Source organism: Numenius arquata, chromosome 12 (assembly GCF_964106895.1).
Source record: "Numenius arquata chromosome 12, bNumArq3.hap1.1, whole genome shotgun sequence".
Taxonomy (NCBI): domain Eukaryota; kingdom Metazoa; phylum Chordata; class Aves; order Charadriiformes; family Scolopacidae; genus Numenius; species Numenius arquata.
The window spans coordinates 19375524-19393124 of record NC_133587.1 but is presented as its reverse complement, the minus strand read 5'-3'; the positions used below and the strand labels follow the sequence as shown (position 1 = coordinate 19393124).

Genomic DNA, 17601 nt, shown 5'->3' with positions numbered 1-17601 from the left:
AAGGTCTCCCCTCAGCTTCCTTTTCTCCAGGCTGAACACCTCCAGCTCCCTCAGCCTCTAACCTAACTACAAAAATTATTGAGTATTTCTTCAGGAAGAATAATACAGAATTAGACAGTTACCTGTTCTGGACTTGAAGAGACAGAGAGGAAAAGGGTCAGCTAACAGATTTGTTGACAGTGTTATACAGCCAGCCATAAAATTATTGGGGATTTTTTAAAATGATAAATTAACATAAACACTTTGCTCAAAACAAAATGCCGTCTCTTGTCTTCAGTCTTCTATCTGCCCGATTGACTGGCTTTCTGTTTTCTGTCTGGGGTGACTTCAGTCGTGGTCCAACTGTTTTCAGCCAACATGTATGCCCTGTGCTTTGAAATGATAAGAGTTAGCCAAAGCTGAGTTCCAAAAAGTTGGCCTAAGAGATCTCTTCTCCACTTAAGACAGTTTTGATTAAATTTCAGGATAAGGTCCTGGACTGGAAGAAAGCAAATGCCAGTTTTCAAAATGGACAAGCTGGGTGCTTGGGGGAGCTGAGCACTCTGACAGCTGACGTTCCTTCTATCTATCCGAAACAGTAATAAAAAAAAGGCTGGTACAAGATGCTCTTAGAAGAAGAAAAGCTTATACTAATGAGCAAAGTGGTTTTGTGCTGAGTAGGCGCAATAAAACACAAGGTGTTTAATTTAGTTTTAAATAGTAACTATACAGGATCAATAAGACACATCATAGCTGACTGACAGATTCTAAGTGTAGATAGGAATAAGGAGAGTATTTCTGGGAGGCGTCTGTGAGGATTATTTCTGTTGAATATTTTTCTAAATGATCTGGAAGCAATTGAGATTTGCAGTTGACATGTAGTAATCAGAAAGGAAAATACACACTAGTATGAATCATTTAGTAAACTGGATTCACTCATCCAAGCCACATCCTTGTATGGATGAAGGAACAGGATCGGAGGTGGTGTGTACAGAACGGTCTCTGTAGGGTGCTGGAGAAGAAGCCTGAGATTTGGGGTAATGTTTCCAGACTAATGGTGTAGCAAAAGTATAATGCAAGGAGGAAGGCATTTTTATTTCAGGTGTGGAATCAGCACAATGGGTGCTGGCTCCCTTGGGCCTTACTTTAAAATGTCCTGTGTACATTTTTTTCCCCCTAGTTGTTTACCTAACACCATACTTCAGTTTTGATTTAGGTGGAGGAGACAGATAAATTAGCGCACTGTCAATAGTTTCCTAGTAACTAATAAAGGAAAGTTCCATTCTTCTCTAACACCATTTTTCTTTTGCCTGCCTTCCACCACACACGTTTCGGGGAGCAATGATCCTTGTCTTTTAACCTTGTGCCTACCAGTGTTTTGCTTTCTAGAGACACTTTTCCCCCTGTAGTTGGTACCTAACTACATCTTGCTGCCAACTCTTCTTTGGTACCCTCAGTCACTTGGCATGCTCCTAATACTAGTGCAGGGTTTTGTTCCCTCTCATCCACTCTACAAACAAATCTGTGTCTGCTAATCTTGACTGAACTAAATATTTTCTCCCCATGAAAATTTGGGTATGGAGCTGGAGACCTGTGGGGGTAATCTGTGTCACAGGCAACTGTTCCATACTGCTCCAGCTGAGCCGCATCTCAGACCAGAAGGCTTGAGGTGCAAGGAGACATGCTGGTGTGCAGCAGCTCTCTAAGGCCTCAGGACTTGCTCTCCAGTGTGCCTTCCCCTCAGCACAGGCACAGTTCAGGGGCCTACTGAGCATTATCTACTTTGGGCCTGGTTTTTTGCTGGTCCACACAGTAAACATCACAAGTCTCTCCACCAGACATTACTTCAGGAACAAAAAGCAACGTGGTGACCGATCACGTTGCACAAAAGCTGAAGTGTCTTAGTTTTCTTCTGACCTGGGTTACTCCAGCGCAGCCCTTTGTCATCCTGCACCTTCTCCCGATGCGGCCGGCGTGGTGTGGGAAGTGCTGCGGAGCGAGGCCCTGGGCTGCGGGGCCTCCTGTTGCCCCTCGCTGGCTGCGGGCGAGCGCCTCCCCGGGGGTCTGTGGGTTCCTCTGGTGATCTCAGTGGCCGGCTGCTCCCAGCAGGGGTGAGGGGCGCGTGCTGGCAGCGAACCTGCCTCTTGTCACTAACGCCATGGAAAGGCAAACTCCTGGATATTCCCTACAGCAGCCAAGGAGTGGTGTGTAAGCAGATGGCGCACCTAGCAAGACAAAAAGGAAGCGTGAGCTTGCTAGAACTGATAAACTTTTAGGGCAGCCGCTATCATAAATGCCAAATAGAGTACAAAATCTGTAAAACCAGGGCAAATAGGGAGAAGGTAAACAAGTACGGGCTGTTTATTGGAAGGGGATGAGAGTGGTAAAGGAGGAGAATTTGGGAGAAGAAAGAGGGGATAAGTGAATGGTGGAGTGGGGGTGATTGTGGCGCGAGCAGCCCCTGACGCCATTGCCTTGGGACTACGTGCCCATCACACCGTTTGGCCCTGCTGAAAAACAAACAGGTTAACTGAATTGCTGACTCCACAGGAAAGGTGTTTGCAATATGAGGTGATATTTGTTTCTTGCAACAGATTATGCAGGGGTTTTTTTTATTGAAAATAGATGCTGCTACAGTACCTGTGTCTACTGCACAGGTAGAGGCGCTATGCCAGAACCTCTCCTGAGAGGCGTCTAGCTGTTCTTCAGCTCAGGACACTGTCTAGTTGTATGTACTGCACATTTACTTAGTCAAGCAAAGGACAAATATAGGTAAGAGCGGTTACGCTCACAGGGGCATTGACCCAGGGTAATCTGAGTTTCATTTTAATTCTGCAACCAGATCTTAAGGGAAGGAGTCAGAAACAACCGTGCTCCTCAGTGTTCTCTTCTTTGCTGGAAGTTTGATGCCTCCTTTCGAGTCCCCGTTTCCTCAGCAATAACCCTCAGTTACACCACGGTTAATCTCCAGAAAACATGCCACGCTCTCACCGTACCGCTATTGTACCAGAGGGAGCTGCACCAGTCCTATACCGTGAGCCCGCCGTGCAGCCCACGCTGCGCTGCTGCCCTGAGAGGCCTGCGCTAACCGAGCACTGCGCCCTGACCCCCGCCCCGCCCCGCGCGGCGCACGCGTCCTCGGCCCCGGGCGGGGAGGGCGGCAGGAGGCCCTGCGCGCGCCGAGGGGCCCCGCCCTCTTCGGGCCGCCCGTCCCAGGCCCCGCCCCGTCCCTGGCGGCGCCGCATCGAGGCGGCCATTTTGTAGCGCGGGGCGGTTGGTGGCGCTGGGCTCGGCGCGGAGTTGGACCCGGGGCGGGTCGGCTCCGGTCTCACCCTTTTCTCTTGCAGATCCCTCGGTAAGAGCGCGGCGGCGCCCGGGCGGGCCGTGCCGTGCCGTGCCGTGCCGTGCCGGGCCCCGCGTTGCGGGCCCGCGGCGAGGCGAGGGGAGGGAGGCCGGGCGCGGCGCGGCTGGCACGCGTCCCCCGCACAAAGGGCCGGGCCGGGCCGGGCGGCGCCGAGCGGGACCGCTCCCGCCTGGCCGCGGCCTGGTGCGCTGTGGCCTGGGGGGGGAGCCGTGTCGGCCCCCGCTCTCCGCTCCCTCCCTCCCTCCTGCCTCCCGCCGCGCCTCCGCCCGCGCCCGGCGGCCCGCGGAGCTGCGCGGCCGGCGCGGGCAGGTGAGTATGTGCGGGCCGAGCGCAGGCGCCGAGGGCTCGGCCGGTGGGGCCGGGCGAGTGACCTTGCGGCGGGTCCGGAGCCCGGGCCGAGGCCGGAGAGCGGGCGCTGTGGCGGCCGGGGCTGGTGGGGCGCGGGCGGCGGTGCGGGGGTGGCGCAGGCCGGGAGCGGCGGCCGGCGGGCCCCGAGCAGCGGGGGAGCGACGGGGCGGCGGCGCGGGGCCGTGTCGGCGCCTGGGCCCTGGGGCGCGGGTTTCGTCCCGGGGGCGCTCGGCGGGGCACCGGTGGCTGCTCCGCGCCCGGCCCCGCGGGACGAAGCGGGGCAAACGCTTTGCGGGGAAGGAGGTCCCTGGTGCCTGCGGCGCCGCCACTGCTCGTTGGGGTTGCCCTGTAAGCACCACTGAAATTGCCTTGCAGTAATATAGGGCTCTTCTCCTCTAATAATAATCAGATCTGTAAAAGAAAAAAAATGAACCTAGCCTAGTGTTGAGGTGGGTCCCAGATGTAAACCAGGAGTCTGTGAGGTTTCTTTAAAAAAACTCTTGGCTGTGGTTTCAGTCACTATCAAACTCACCCATTCTTCTTAGCGAGTTTCTTGCCCACCTCATTCTGGTCGGGTTAGGCAGAAAAATCAGCAGGTTGTTTCCTCAGTGGACTCCTCTTCAGGTTGTTTCATCCACTGTTGTGTGTCTGTGTGATGGTGGTTCTTTGCGTATAGCTGATAGGTGGTGTGGAGAGTCTCACCCATCAAGTCGCAGAGGTGTGGTGTCAGCCTTGTGTGGAAGCATCTGTGTCCCAGTCGATGTTTGCCTAGTTAATGTATTGGGTCGATTGGAAAAGATGTCTTTACCTACAAGAGTGATGGAGACGGTTTTTCTTTAAAGTTGAGAGGATTGAGACTTGCACGCAAAAGTAGATGGTGTTTGATGGGAAGTTTACATGTGGTAGAGTGGAGTTTGGCACCTTTTCTGAAGAACACTGCTTGGTTTTGTTTATGTTATTTTACTTTATAGCACGTTGTCTTGGTCCACTGCAAATCTTCAGCTTGTTTCAGTGTTGTGAAGAGGAACATATGCAACGCTGTGGTTGCTATACTGGAAATACATCAAATAAATTGGGTTTTTCTTCCAAATGGAAAGTTCCTTGTGCATGAAAGCTTTATCTGCTTTTTAAAGCAGGTGTGTTTTTGCATGAGACTGTTTTTTCAGGTGATTGAGTTCTTTCCTGCGTTGTAAACTACTGTTTCACACTGCTAGATATTAAAGTACCTAGTTGAATCGTTGTAATAGAGGATTGCTTGTTTCTCCTAAAGGTCTAATAAAGAGAAAAATGGTCTTTTCCTAAATGCATTTGCCATTTTAATATGTCTGAAGAGTGTAGTTGTATCTTTCTCACTTCTAAGTCTGCTGTTAATGTCCTGGAAGATCTGTGAATCCAATCTGGGATTGTTTTTAATCCCTCTGTTAGGGAGTTTGTGGATGGTTTGGTAGTACTTTTTTCTCAAAGTTCACTTCGGTAATGATGCTTGTAACTGAAAACGTCTTGTTTGGGTTGTGTGAGGAGGTGGCAGTTAGTTGTTCTTGGTCTGATTCATTCCTGGATGGTTTTCCAAAGAATCACAATTTTAGTATGAGATGGTCTACTAAGCAATCAAAGAGCAAGGGTTTTCCATCCCTTCTTTAAATACAAAATACACCTGTTGCCACTTAAAATTATTTGGCTCTTTTGTTGAGTTATAATCCCAGGAAGTCTTTTTTTTTATACAGGGATGAAAAACATGATCAAGATTTGGATAACGAAATGACACATTACAACTGAAAATACAGTATCTCGTTGGGGAGTTCTTACTGTGTGCTCTGTAGAGCTGAGTGTGCAGAGGTGGCTGTGAAATATCACTTAGTTTCACCAGTTTTTGTGACTCCTGAAGAACTCTTCATGTGCAGCATAGAGAGGTTTTCTGAGGTGCAGCTTATGTTGCTTTGTTCAAGTAAGAAGAGGCACAGTTGATAAAAGGAATATCATTATTGATGGAGCAAAGGTTTGTTAAGATTCAGGGGTTTTAAGTATTTAATTCTTGCTCTTTGCCTTTGAAAGGGTGATTTGTTCACCTGCTGGTGATGGGAGAACTTGAAAGATTCTTTGAATTTTTATATTCTTTGTGGAAGGCACATTCATGTCTTGAAACCATACCAAAAACGTGCAATGAAATTACCAACAAATCATACAGGGATAAAGTTTTTTAAAATGCAGTCTTACTCTTGTGGTGTTTGTATGTCGTAGTGCCTTGTGGTGGTCACAGGTTTGAACTTTCTATATAGACAGTTCTTTGTGGACTGTTACTGCTGTTGTGTTGCCTGCATTGATTTTTGCCTCCATTTATTCTTTATTGCAGTCTAAAAGTTGGTTTTAATTGGTTGCCCACAGGATTGGCTTGGCTTCTGCTACTTGTTAAGAAAAAAACATCTGTCTTTGCAGGTAAGAGCCTTTGAATTGAAGACTTCTTTATATGCATATTGAGTATAACTTAAGAAATATTTGAAACTTTTGCAATCTGTGAATTGGTATCAAAACACTTAGGTCAAGTAAACGGTAGTTAGTCTCTTTACTTTGACTCTTGCTGATGATGGTGGTTCTGGCAATGTTGTTCTTGTAAACAGAATTTTCTACCAAACTAATGTTTTGTTGTTTCATCAGCATGTGGTAGTCTGGAACACTCTCCCAGTTATTTTGCACTGTTAGAAAATGTAGCTACTTTGCTGCAGGCCATAGGTCTGTGTGTTTCTAACTATTGGAGTTTAAAAGTGTACAGTAATTGGTTTTGCAGCATTTAAGGGTATCAGATAGTCAACTCTGAGCTAATTTGAACCTATCTTAATCTAACAGGTTGACTTTAGTCTTTTTTTAAAAAAAAAATAAAGGGCAAGAGTGTGGTCTGCAGTTTTAGCTCTTACTAGAAAGTCTCAACCTGGATACTTAATGTTCCTCCTACAATACCAATTTTATTCCAGTTCTTAGTTTTCACCCAAGAACTGTCAAATATGTTGTGTATGTACTGTGTGGGTATTGTACTTCCGTGCTCCCCAGGGACTAGGTTGAATCTTCTGAACTCTTCTTAATTTGAAAAATGCATACATCTTAAAAGGCTAGTCTGGTGTTTCTATGAATTTATGCATATGACCCAAATTCTGCTTATTTTACTGACAAGCACATAGCTGGAAGATGAAGAAGTAATATTGTCATCTTGTACAAATTTTTCCTGTGTAACATCATTTTTAAAGATGTTACTGTGAAGACCCGTAAACCTGCTGTTAAGGTTCTTCAAATGAGTTGAATCTGATTGTCAGCAGCCCTTTACTCTGGTTTTTTTTATCTCAAATCATCTTTATGAATGACTTGTCCATAGTACAACTCTAGGATTTTGTGCTTCAGGTCGCTCCAAGAATATACCACCCACACAAAATGAAAACAAAACCCAGTTTTACCTCAAAGTATCTTTTTTGTACAGGGAGAAAAGCAGGCAGCCTGAGAACATCCATAACAGCCCCACAAATAGCCTTCAGTGCACACTTCACAGGCATGTGGCCTGTTCTGATGTTGCCTCTGCATGTATGTTACAAGTGAACAGTGAAATATTTGAGCAGGCTTTGCTTTTTCATTAGTTGCAAAATTTGAGTGAGTGGGGTTTTGTCTCCTAACTGCATTTTGGAAAAAATCAGACTTGTGAGTGCTTAGAAATGTGAAATTTGCCCCTTTTGGTCTCTGGGATTTTTCTTTAAATCACAGAACTGAAACTAATAGTTCACTAAAAGCACTGAAATTCTGAAATTCGAAGAAGTTACGTTTGAGTTGACAAAATATTTTTTTTGCCTGAAGTATTTGATGGGAGTGAAGAAGTCCTGAAATTTCTTCTTATTCATACCATTCTACTTAGCTCTTGCTTAATAGCGAGCATGAAATTAACTACTGTGAAGTCATTGCATCTAGTTTTTCAAGCAACTATATACCTAAGCAGCTCTTTGAGTTGTGTGTTTTTTGTTGGTTTTTTTTTTTGTCAACAGTGAATTAGTGGAGCTAAATAGAATACTTGTTAACAAAACTTCAAGGTATCTCTTAAAATTTACAGTGAAGTTTTGAATTTAGTGCAAGACTGAAACACTTGGATTATCCCAGAAGTTATGTACGTGTTGAGATGCTTGAACTCTTAAGAATTCTTTTGTGACCTTATCTGTTAATTTGTCTTCTGGGCTAGATTCATGGAATCATTAGTAAATGCAGTTATCTAGCAGGTGTTGGTTCTGATAAAGAATATATGATGTTCTAAACCAGCAGATCTGAGCAGAAAAATCTGCCCAATTTGCCTTTGTTCAACTAATGGCCATATCATATTATCATCCCTTGTGCATTAGTAAGGAAATCATAGAATCACAGAGTAGTTAGAGTTGGAAGGGAACTAAAAGATCATCCAGTCCCACCCCCTGCCCTGGGCAGGGACACCTCCCACCAGACCAGATTGCTCAAAGCCCTGTCCCACCTGGCCTTGAACCCCTCTAGGGGTGGGGCAGCCACAGCTTCTCTGGGCAACCTGGGCCAGGGTCTCACCACCCTCACAGCAAAGAATTGCTTCCCCAGATCTCAGCTCAATCTCCCCTCTTTCAGTGTCAGACCCTTCCCCCTCCTCCTATGGCTCCCCTCCCTGATCACGAGTTCCTCCCCAGCTTTCCTGGAGCCCCTTTAGGGACTGGAAGGGGCTCTAAGGTCTCCCCGGAGCCTTCTCTTCTCCAGGCTGAACCTCCCCAACTCTCTCAGCCTGTCCTCACAGCAGAGGGGCTCCAGCCCTCCCTGGCCTCCTGTGGCCTCCTCTGGCTCTGCTCCAACAGCTCCATGTCCTTCTGATGTTGGTGCCCCCAGAGCTGGGGGCAGCACTGCAGGGGGGTCTCCCCAGAGCAGGGCAGAGGGGCAGAATCCCCTCCCTTGCCCTGCTGGGGATGCAGCCCAGGATGCAGGGGACTTTCTGGGCTGCCAGTGCATGTTGCCGGCTCGTGTTCAGCTTCTCATCCACCAACACCCCCATGTCCCTCTCCTCAGGGCTGCTCTCCAGCCATTCTCCACCCAGACTGGATTTGTGCTTGGAATTGCCCTGACCCACATGCAGGACTTTGTGCTTGGCCTGGTTGAACTTCATGGGGTTCACACTTTCCAGCCTGTCCAGGTCCCTCTGGATGGCATCCCTTCACTCCAGTGTGTTGACCGTGCCACACAGCTTGGTGTCATCGGCAAACTTGGTGAAGGTGCCCTTGATCCCACTGTCAAAGATGTAAAACAGCACCAGTCCCAGTACCAACAGCTGAGGCACTTGTCACTGGTCACCACTTGGACATTGAGCCGTTGACTGAAACTCTTTGATAACTCTCTCTTACATAAATAAAAGTAATCTTCCATTTAACACAAGAAACTTCAAATGTCTAACTTCTGATGCTTAAAAATTCCTGAAGCTTGTTTCTTTGTATAATAGGTAATAGAGAAAAGGTAAGCCTCCTAGCAAGATATGTGATTGGTATTACTTCAGTTTTCAAAGCACAGGTACAAAAACAAGGATGCTTTTATACCACTTGCCTTGGGATCATCTAATTTGAAAGCAATCCTGTAAGATAATATAACACTTTTCCGGTCCCCTTTAGTATGACTTCCCTAAAGTAGGCAGAATTTTCATTCTAACTTAAGTGTCAGAGATTGCTATCATTTTAGGCAAATCCAAAATAAAACTGCAGAATCATTGAAAAATAATTCTGTTTTAAAACAGTGCAAAAAGTTGTATAGGCTCTGTTAGTTGTGTACATAGGCTAGACAGTTCTTACTTTGACTTGCCTTTTTTTACATGGGCCAGTTATTTTGCTGTTGGAAAATCTTTGGGCAGTGAACTTGAGAATAAAGTTAAATGTGTCACTTTAAGAGATAAATACAAGATGTTGCTTTTGTTACCTTGCCACGGTGATGCAAAAGTTGCTTTTAAAAAAAATTACCCCTGAGGCTTAGTATATATTCTCCTTTCTGTTGTTGCCATCCCTTGGTGGAGTAGGGGTTTTCTTAGCAGTATGTACAGCTAGATTATTATATTTTATTTTTTTTTAGATCTTCTCATGTTTGTCTTGCAAGTTTCAGTTTCTCTTTCATGGCAGTGTAGTAAGGAATGGGACGTTCATTGGCAGTGGCTAGAGCAGCAGAGCTGACTGTGCCAGTGGGCTTGTCTGCTGTTGCCTTGAGGGAGGAAGGTCCTCTGCACTTTCCTGGTGTTACCTGGATGTGGGCCAGTGCCCTGTAATACCCCAGTGTGTTGCTTGAGTTCATTAGTGTATGCAAGGGGTTAATTCTGGTTTAATGGGCAATAAAACAAAATGCTTGAGTACCCATTTGAGTAATCTGAAGTTCCATCATGCAAGCATAAGAACTGCTGCTCCTCCTCCCCCTTCCCCACCTTGCAGAAGAATTTTTACTCTTGTTTTCATTAAGTATTGAATTCAGCCTTACTTAATGTTGGATATTGTTGGATAGTGGCTTTACTTAGTAGTTAAGGATGTGTCAAGGTGAGTCTACTCTAAAGCGATTGGAAGACATGGACAGGCAAACGCAGCTCAGTGAAAGATTTGACTATGCTGGGATACAATGCTTAGCTGAATGTGAAACCTTGGGAGACAGTTACTGTAGTTGCTCGTAGCTTTGGTATACAGCCAAAAGTCTTTGGTGGTGCACTGCCTCCTGGTGTTGCATTGTGTGGTCTGGTTCATCCTTGATTTCAAGTGCTTAGTTGACAACAGTTGTTTGTGACTAATGGACCCCCGAAGGTCAGTACAGATACTGAACTGGCTTGTACTTAGGGAGTCAAGAAGTTTAGAGGTGAAGTGGCTCAGGTGAAACAAGGTGCTGCTACTGATGGTTTAGGATGGAAGGCTGGCTTCTGAACTGGTGAATTGTGCTAGTATTAATGTGATGCTTTTAGTCTTTACTGAAGGTTTGTCAAGAATAAGTGAGAATTACCTAGTTTCCTGTTTATCTTGAACTTCTGGTATGACCTCAGGCTCTTCTGTAGGATGCAACACAAGGTAACTATCAAGATCTACTTGTTCAAAATTGACCGTAAGCTTCCAGTAACCTCAGCTGTCTGAGACAGAAGGTGTCATATTAGACAGGGCACCTGCAACTATTAAAAATTACACCTTGTTTTTGAAAGTTGTAAAGGCCAAATATCTAGCTAGGATATGCATAGGTGTTAATTAGTTTAGGCGAGGTCTGTATAGTCACAAAACATCTGGGGCTAGTTTAACAGTTAGCTAGCTTCATGGTCCCCTAGGCCTTTTGCCTTTCCTAGGAGGAAAATATAAGATCAGTATAATCTAGATGGTCCCTGTCAGGATGTCGTGGGAGTCTCACTGTTGCTTAGTTGTCCGTAATGGGTTTTGTTCATAACCTACCCACTGTTACATTTCTAGTCATCTTCTGGCAGGAGATAAAATCCATCCCCAAGTGAAGGAGAACTGGTTATTTCTCATAGGTGTGCAGAGTGTTTTGCAGGCCCTTTGTCAGGTGCAGTGGATACCATACCAGTTTATGGAAAAATAATTTTGCTTGGCTAAAATACTCCTTTTGCTTACATTAAATATTCAACTACTGGTATAATAGTTCTGATTTTTGCTGTTCCTTACGTGTGGGTTTTTTTTTTTTTTTTTTATGACACTTGGTTCTCAGTTTAACAGTTACTTCGGAATTTCCAGTGCAAAAAGTATACTAATTTTGTTGGTAAATGTTTAATACTTCAATCTGTATGAAGTAAACAAACATGAATAAGGAACTTGGAATATGAACGTGCTTTATCTTTGCAAGATGTTGTTAGGTGTATGTAAACAAATATAGTAGATGGTGTCTGTAGGTAATTGCATGGTGTCATAAACAGTAGTCTGACATAGCCGTTGCCTTTTCTCATCTGCAGGTGTGTGTTGTTTCAGCGCAGCATGGCTGTGGTCATCCGCTTGCAAGGTCTCCCGATTGTGGCGGGGACCATGGACATTCGCCACTTCTTCTCTGGATTGACCATTCCTGATGGGGGCGTGCATATTGTAGGGGGTGAACTGGGTGAGGCTTTCATCGTTTTTGCCACTGATGAAGATGCAAGGCTTGGTATGATGCGCACAGGTGGTACAATTAAAGGGTCGAAAGTAACACTACTGCTGAGCAGTAAAACTGAAATGCAGAACATGATAGAACTCAGTCGTAGGCGTTTTGAAACTGCCAATTTAGATATGCCACCAGCAAATGCTAGCAGGTCGGGACCACCACCTAGTTCTGGAATGAGTGGAAGGGTTAACTTACCTACTACTGTACCTAACTTTAATAATCCTTCTCCTAGTGTAGTAACTGCTTCTACTACGGTGCATGAAAGCAATAAAAACATATCGACATTTTCTACTGCCAGTATGGGGACTGCACCTCCAAATCTTGGGAGTACCTTTGGTAGCCCAACATTTAGCTCAACTATACCTAGCACAGCATCCCCAATGAACACAGTACCTCCTCCACCAATCCCTCCTATCCCAGCTATGCCATCTTTGCCACCAATGCCTTCTATTCCCCCGATACCTGTTCCACCTCCTGTACCCACACTGCCTCCTGTTCCTCCGGTTCCTCCAATACCCCCTGTGCCCCCTGTACCTCCAATGACACCTATGCCTCCCATATCAGGAATGCCTCCTATGAATCCTCCACCCGTAGCACCTTTACCCACTGGAATGAATGGGTCTGGAGCGGCAGTGAATATGAACAGCGGCTTGAATCCATTGTTTATTGGTCCCATGAATCCTGTAAATCCTATCCAGATGAATTCACAAAGTAGTGTCAAGCCAATTCCAATCAATCCAGATGATTTGTATGTCAGCGTTCATGGAATGCCCTTTTCTGCAACAGAATCTGATGTGAAAGATTTTTTCCTTGGGCTCCGTGTGGATGCAGTCCATATGCTGAAGGATCATGTAGGTCGAAATAATGGAAACGGACTAGTTAAATTTTTCTCTCCTCAAGATACGTTTGAAGCACTGAAGCGAAACAGAATGCTGATGATTCAGCGCTATGTTGAAGTTAGTCCTGCAACAGAGAGACAATGGGTGGCTGCTGGAGGCCACATAACTTTCAAGCAAACCATGGGTCCCTCTGGGCAGTCACACCCTCCTCCTCCCCAGGCTCATCCTAGGTCCAAATCTCCTAGTGGGCAGAAAAGGTCACGGTCAAGATCTCCCCATGAGCAGGGTTTCTGTGTTTATTTGAAAGGTCTTCCCTTTGAATCGGAGAACAAACATGTGATAGATTTTTTTAAGAAGCTGGATATAGTTGAAGACAGCATTTATATAGCTTATGGGCCTAATGGGAAGGCAATTGGAGAAGGTTTTGTCGAGTTCAGGAATGAAGCTGATTACAAAGCAGCTTTGTGTCATCATAAACAGTACATAGGGAATCGCTTTATTCAAGTTCATCCAATTACTAAAAAGGCAATGTTGGAAAAGATAGATATGATTCGTAAGAGATTGCAGAACTTCAACTATGACCAGAGAGAAATCCTCATGAATGCTGAGGGAGGGCCAGGCTTGCCAAAATTGTGTGCGCATATATCTAATATTCCATATAATATAACAAAAATGGAAATCCTTCAGTTTCTAGAGGGACTGGCAGTAGAAGAAAACTCTGTACAAATACTTGTTGATAATAACGGGCAGGGTTTAGGACAAGCACTGGTTCAGTTTAAAGCTGAAGATGATGCTCGTAAGGCAGAGCGTTTGCACCGTAAAAAACTGAATGGAAGAGATGTTGTTTTGCGTTTGATAACAGTAGAAGAAATGAGAGATATTGAAAGAAACCCACCATCTCAAGGGAAAAAGATACTAAAAATACCGATACAAGGAAATGCAGCTGTGCCAGGAGCACAGGGCGCTGGTGGGGACGAGCATGCCTTCTTGGGGGGAAATTCTAAAGATGCAAATAATGGTCCTCCATTTAATTTCCCTGGTAACTTTAGTGGGTCTGGCACATTTGGTCCTCCTCTACCACCACCTGGAATAGGTGGCTTTCCTGATTCTAGACCAGGGATACCTACAGTTGCAACTAGCGGTTTACCTGGTGCAGGTATTGAGGTCCCAGGTTTTGCGGGTGGTCCTGGAAATTTGAGCGGACCGGCAGGTTTTGCAGGGGGTCCTCAGACTTTTGGTAACGGTCCTGGCAATTTAAGTGGACCCCCTGCTTTTGGTGCTGGTCCTCCAGGAATTGCTGGTGGTCTTGGACATTTAGGTGGACCTCCGGGGTTTGGACCCGGACCAGGAAATATACATATTAGTGGACCCCCAGGTTTTGGAACAGGCTCTGGGAAGCCAGGACCAACTGTCATTAAAGTGCAAAATATGCCCTTCACTGTTTCGGTGGATGAAATTTTGGATTTCTTTTATGGTTACCAAGTGATCCCTGGTTCAGTGTGCTTAAAATACAACGAAAAAGGCATGCCCACTGGAGAAGCAATGGTTGCATTTGAGTCTCGTGATGAAGCTATGGCAGCTGTTGTTGACTTAAATGACAGGCCTATAGGCTCCAGAAAAGTAAAACTTGTTTTAGGGTAGCTGTTAATATGAAGTAGTTGTAGAATAGATATTCATAGTGCTGTGATAAATGCATCTGGATTGGTTTTTGTAGTATTTCCAGGATAGAACCTGTGGATTGTTTAAATTGTAAAACAGGTTGGTTTTGAGAAGACAGAGCACTGGGTTAGCCATTACATGAGAAACACTGTGGGGATAGACGCGCAGTGGATTTTCCCGTACAAATATGTGGAGAAGCTAGACAGATTCTTATTCATCATAGAAGTTTGGTAAACTCTACTGGACACAGTGCTTATCAAGGAATCTAGATTGGTTTTATGTAGTTTCGGATAAGGGAAATAGATGAAGTCAGTGAAGCTCTTCAGTGGGTACTCCTGCAAGCCATTGTAAAATAGATAGCTATTTCTAGATTTGGTTAAAAGCTGGCTGAATTTGCTTTGTTTACAGGTCAAAGCTTTGTTTAAAGTCCTGATTTTACTCTGCAACTGAACGAATTCTCAGTGTACACAGATTAATTGTTTTGTGTATGTATCTTTATTTTTTTCCAAGATTCTCACTGTATGGACAGTTGAATTATGCCCATTGCTGATGTGTCTACCAAACTAATTCTTATAAGTATGAGCAGAATCGTTCTGTAAAATTCAAGCTGTTCTTTGTGGAATAACCTTTAGTTATTTATATATTGCAATTATAACTGTTCAGAATAAGACTTTTGCCACAAGTATAGCTAACCTCAAACATTATCATATGAGTTTTATAGTACACTTAAAAAACATTTGCAGTAGGAGTAACAACTTGAAAATTCTCATTATTGTTTAAGTAGCTTGATTTGTTAGGATTACGTGAATCAGTTGGGATAGGATCTTTGACACTAGTTGGGTATTGATGTTGTATTTCTTGTGTCTCTTGAACTCCTTACGTAGAGTCTCTGCTAAGAGAGCCAAAGCGGTGATTATTAGTAGAAGATTGGAGTCCAGCTAAAGTTTTAAATTAGTTTATATATGAAAGAAACTTTAATCTTCAGCAACTCTGTTGTGAATTACTGTTATGGGTGAATTCAGAGATAAAATTTATTTTTCTCCAAAACTTGAAAATACTGAGTTTACTATATATTTTTGCAATAAAGTTGTGCTCTTGTATTCAAAGTCTGTAAAGAGTTGCCATTTTCTTTGCTGTGCAGTAAAACCTTCCATGGAGAAGAGACATTGGAAAGGAACAGAGAATTGGAAAGGAAGTAATTACACGAGTGAAAAGTAGATTTTTTTTCTTGTTGTTGTGTTTTGTTTTTTGGTTTTTTTTGTTCATCCTTGTTGGCTTATGATAAATTATAAGACTTTGGGCATTGCCTGAAAAATCCTGCTATTCCCTGCAAATCATTGTACTTAAACATAGTAAACCTTAAACCGTTTTGTTTTTTGGACAAAGGAAAACAGTGCCTTTTGGTGTTGCATATCATGGAACACTGAAGTGTATGGTCAGGCAAAATTGAGAGGTGCAAGTGGCAACAGTTTTATTCATGTGGTGTGTAGGAGAGATTTGGAAACCTGTGCAGCGCTGCGTCCTGAGAGGATTTCACAGTACAGGAATACGTGGAAGGATTGTATAAAGGTGTACTTCAATAAAGAGGTGGTCGCATTACACAGATGCTTCTGTAATTCATTAGCATAATTTTGTTTTGACAGATTACTAGGTGGTCCCAACTTTGGAAAAGTCATGTGATTTGTATATACTGTTTAAAATTAAGCCTCCTGTTAATAAAACTGTCTGTCTCTGAAGCTTCATGTTATGCGTTTCAACAGTCTTTGGGAGTAATGATTCAACAGCAGATCTTTGTTTCTTTTTTTTTTTTTTCTTTGAAAGTCTGAAAGTACTCTTGCTGATGTCAGAAAGATGTGTGATTAGGAGTCAAGCCTTTCAGTTTATTTTTAAAATTATGCTCTTTGTTTTTTAAACAACTTTTATTAAAGTTTCATACTATATTGGAGTTATTTGGGTGCTTGTTTCTTCATGTTTCATATTAGAATAAAATTACTGAAAAGGAAAACTTGGCTTCATTGTTCACAGAATTGATTTAAGATATTAGTGTGTGTTGACTTGTGGAAGCTGGTGATAACTTTTTTCAATTTCAAATGAATCACAACAATGCTTGCCTTGTTGTGAAATGTAATTAAACTACAGGTGTCTGGAATTAGATATACAGTTCTGTTACTGTCCTTTGATTTCATGTCTCGATCCTCTTGGTAATAGCTCCAGGGTTATTGGTGTTTGTGTTAGACATGGCATATGCTGCGAAAGATGCTTGTGTGCCTGTTCCTTTGGACTTTCTAAAAGTGCAGGTTTGTTTTAGAAATCTTTCATTTTCTGATTCTTGATTTTTCTGTATGGTCAAAAGATGTTTAAATGCTTATGTAAAAAAGTGCTAACCCATACAAAAAGCCATTGGTCTTAGAAACACTGACATGGATGGAATACTTAACTGGAGGATTTGGGGTGGGGAGGGGGCTCTTCATCTTGCCAAGCAGTTGATGCTTATTTACTAAATATCCCTTCTTCCTTGAGAGTAGGCCCTTGGAAAAAATAGAAAGTCATAGCATATTTAGAATTTCTGTATGCACTATAAAAAAATACAGCTGCTGTTCCAAATAGTTACGGTTGGTCTTTTAAAGCATATATAGCGAAAAGTTCATTATCGTGTCACTTGCAAATATGAGAAGTTTTCTATAAGTCACTTCCATGTTAGGAGCAGCCTTAAACTGGGTGTCACGCTAAATTACGAAGGATACCCTTATATTAGGAGACTACATGGCCAGATTTGATAAAATTGCTTACTTTGTGCATTTATATTTGTAAATAGGCTTAAAAATAAGGGGTAGGACCTCTGAGGTCCTGTCTGTGGTGTGGGAGGTACGTAACTGCCCCCGCACACCTGCTGCAGGTCTGGCTACTGAGCGGAGGCAGCAACAGAGAATCAGCTGATGGACACGGCTCAAGGTGGTGTTTGGCCTTGATGCTTTGAGTGTCAGGAGCTGCTGTCCTGCTTAGCCTCATTGGAAAAACAGTCAGTGACACTGATGTCCCAATTTCCTCAACTTATGGAAAGAAGGTACTTGTTATATAACTGGCTAAGTTGGTGTTTTTAGGAGTTCCTTAAGTGCAAGTGTCTAAGTACTACTTGTGGAAAAAAAAAATGAAAAAAAAAAATCAAAATCTAATTTCTGTTAAACATTTTTGCCATCCTGTTCACAAGAGAAAGTATGAATATAATAAATTATTCAATGATAAACCTAAGCTATGTGAAAGAACTGCAAGGATTAGATGAAAGTGTGA

The 17601-nt window shown here is 43.7% G+C and overlaps 2 protein-coding genes across 3 annotated transcripts in view; both read left to right on the top strand.

Annotated features, from left to right (window-relative positions):
* Positions 1-3220: 3220 nt before the first annotated feature.
* CPNE1 (copine 1) overlaps positions 3221-17601 on the top strand; it is a 44827-nt gene continuing 30446 nt past the window's right edge. The window contains exons 1-2 of one of the 2 annotated variants that reach the window (XM_074157218.1): positions 3221-3334; positions 6042-6124. The gene's annotated coding sequence lies outside the window, so the exon portion shown is untranslated. The remainder of the gene's footprint in view (positions 3335-6041; positions 6125-17601) is intronic. The other variant, XM_074157217.1, reaches the window with a different exon arrangement.
* RBM12 (RNA binding motif protein 12) lies at positions 11653-16302 on the top strand. Its single transcript, XM_074157216.1, has one exon. The coding sequence runs from the start codon at positions 11653-11655 to the stop codon at positions 14293-14295; it is 2643 nt and encodes an 880-aa protein (XP_074013317.1). The 3' UTR covers positions 14296-16302.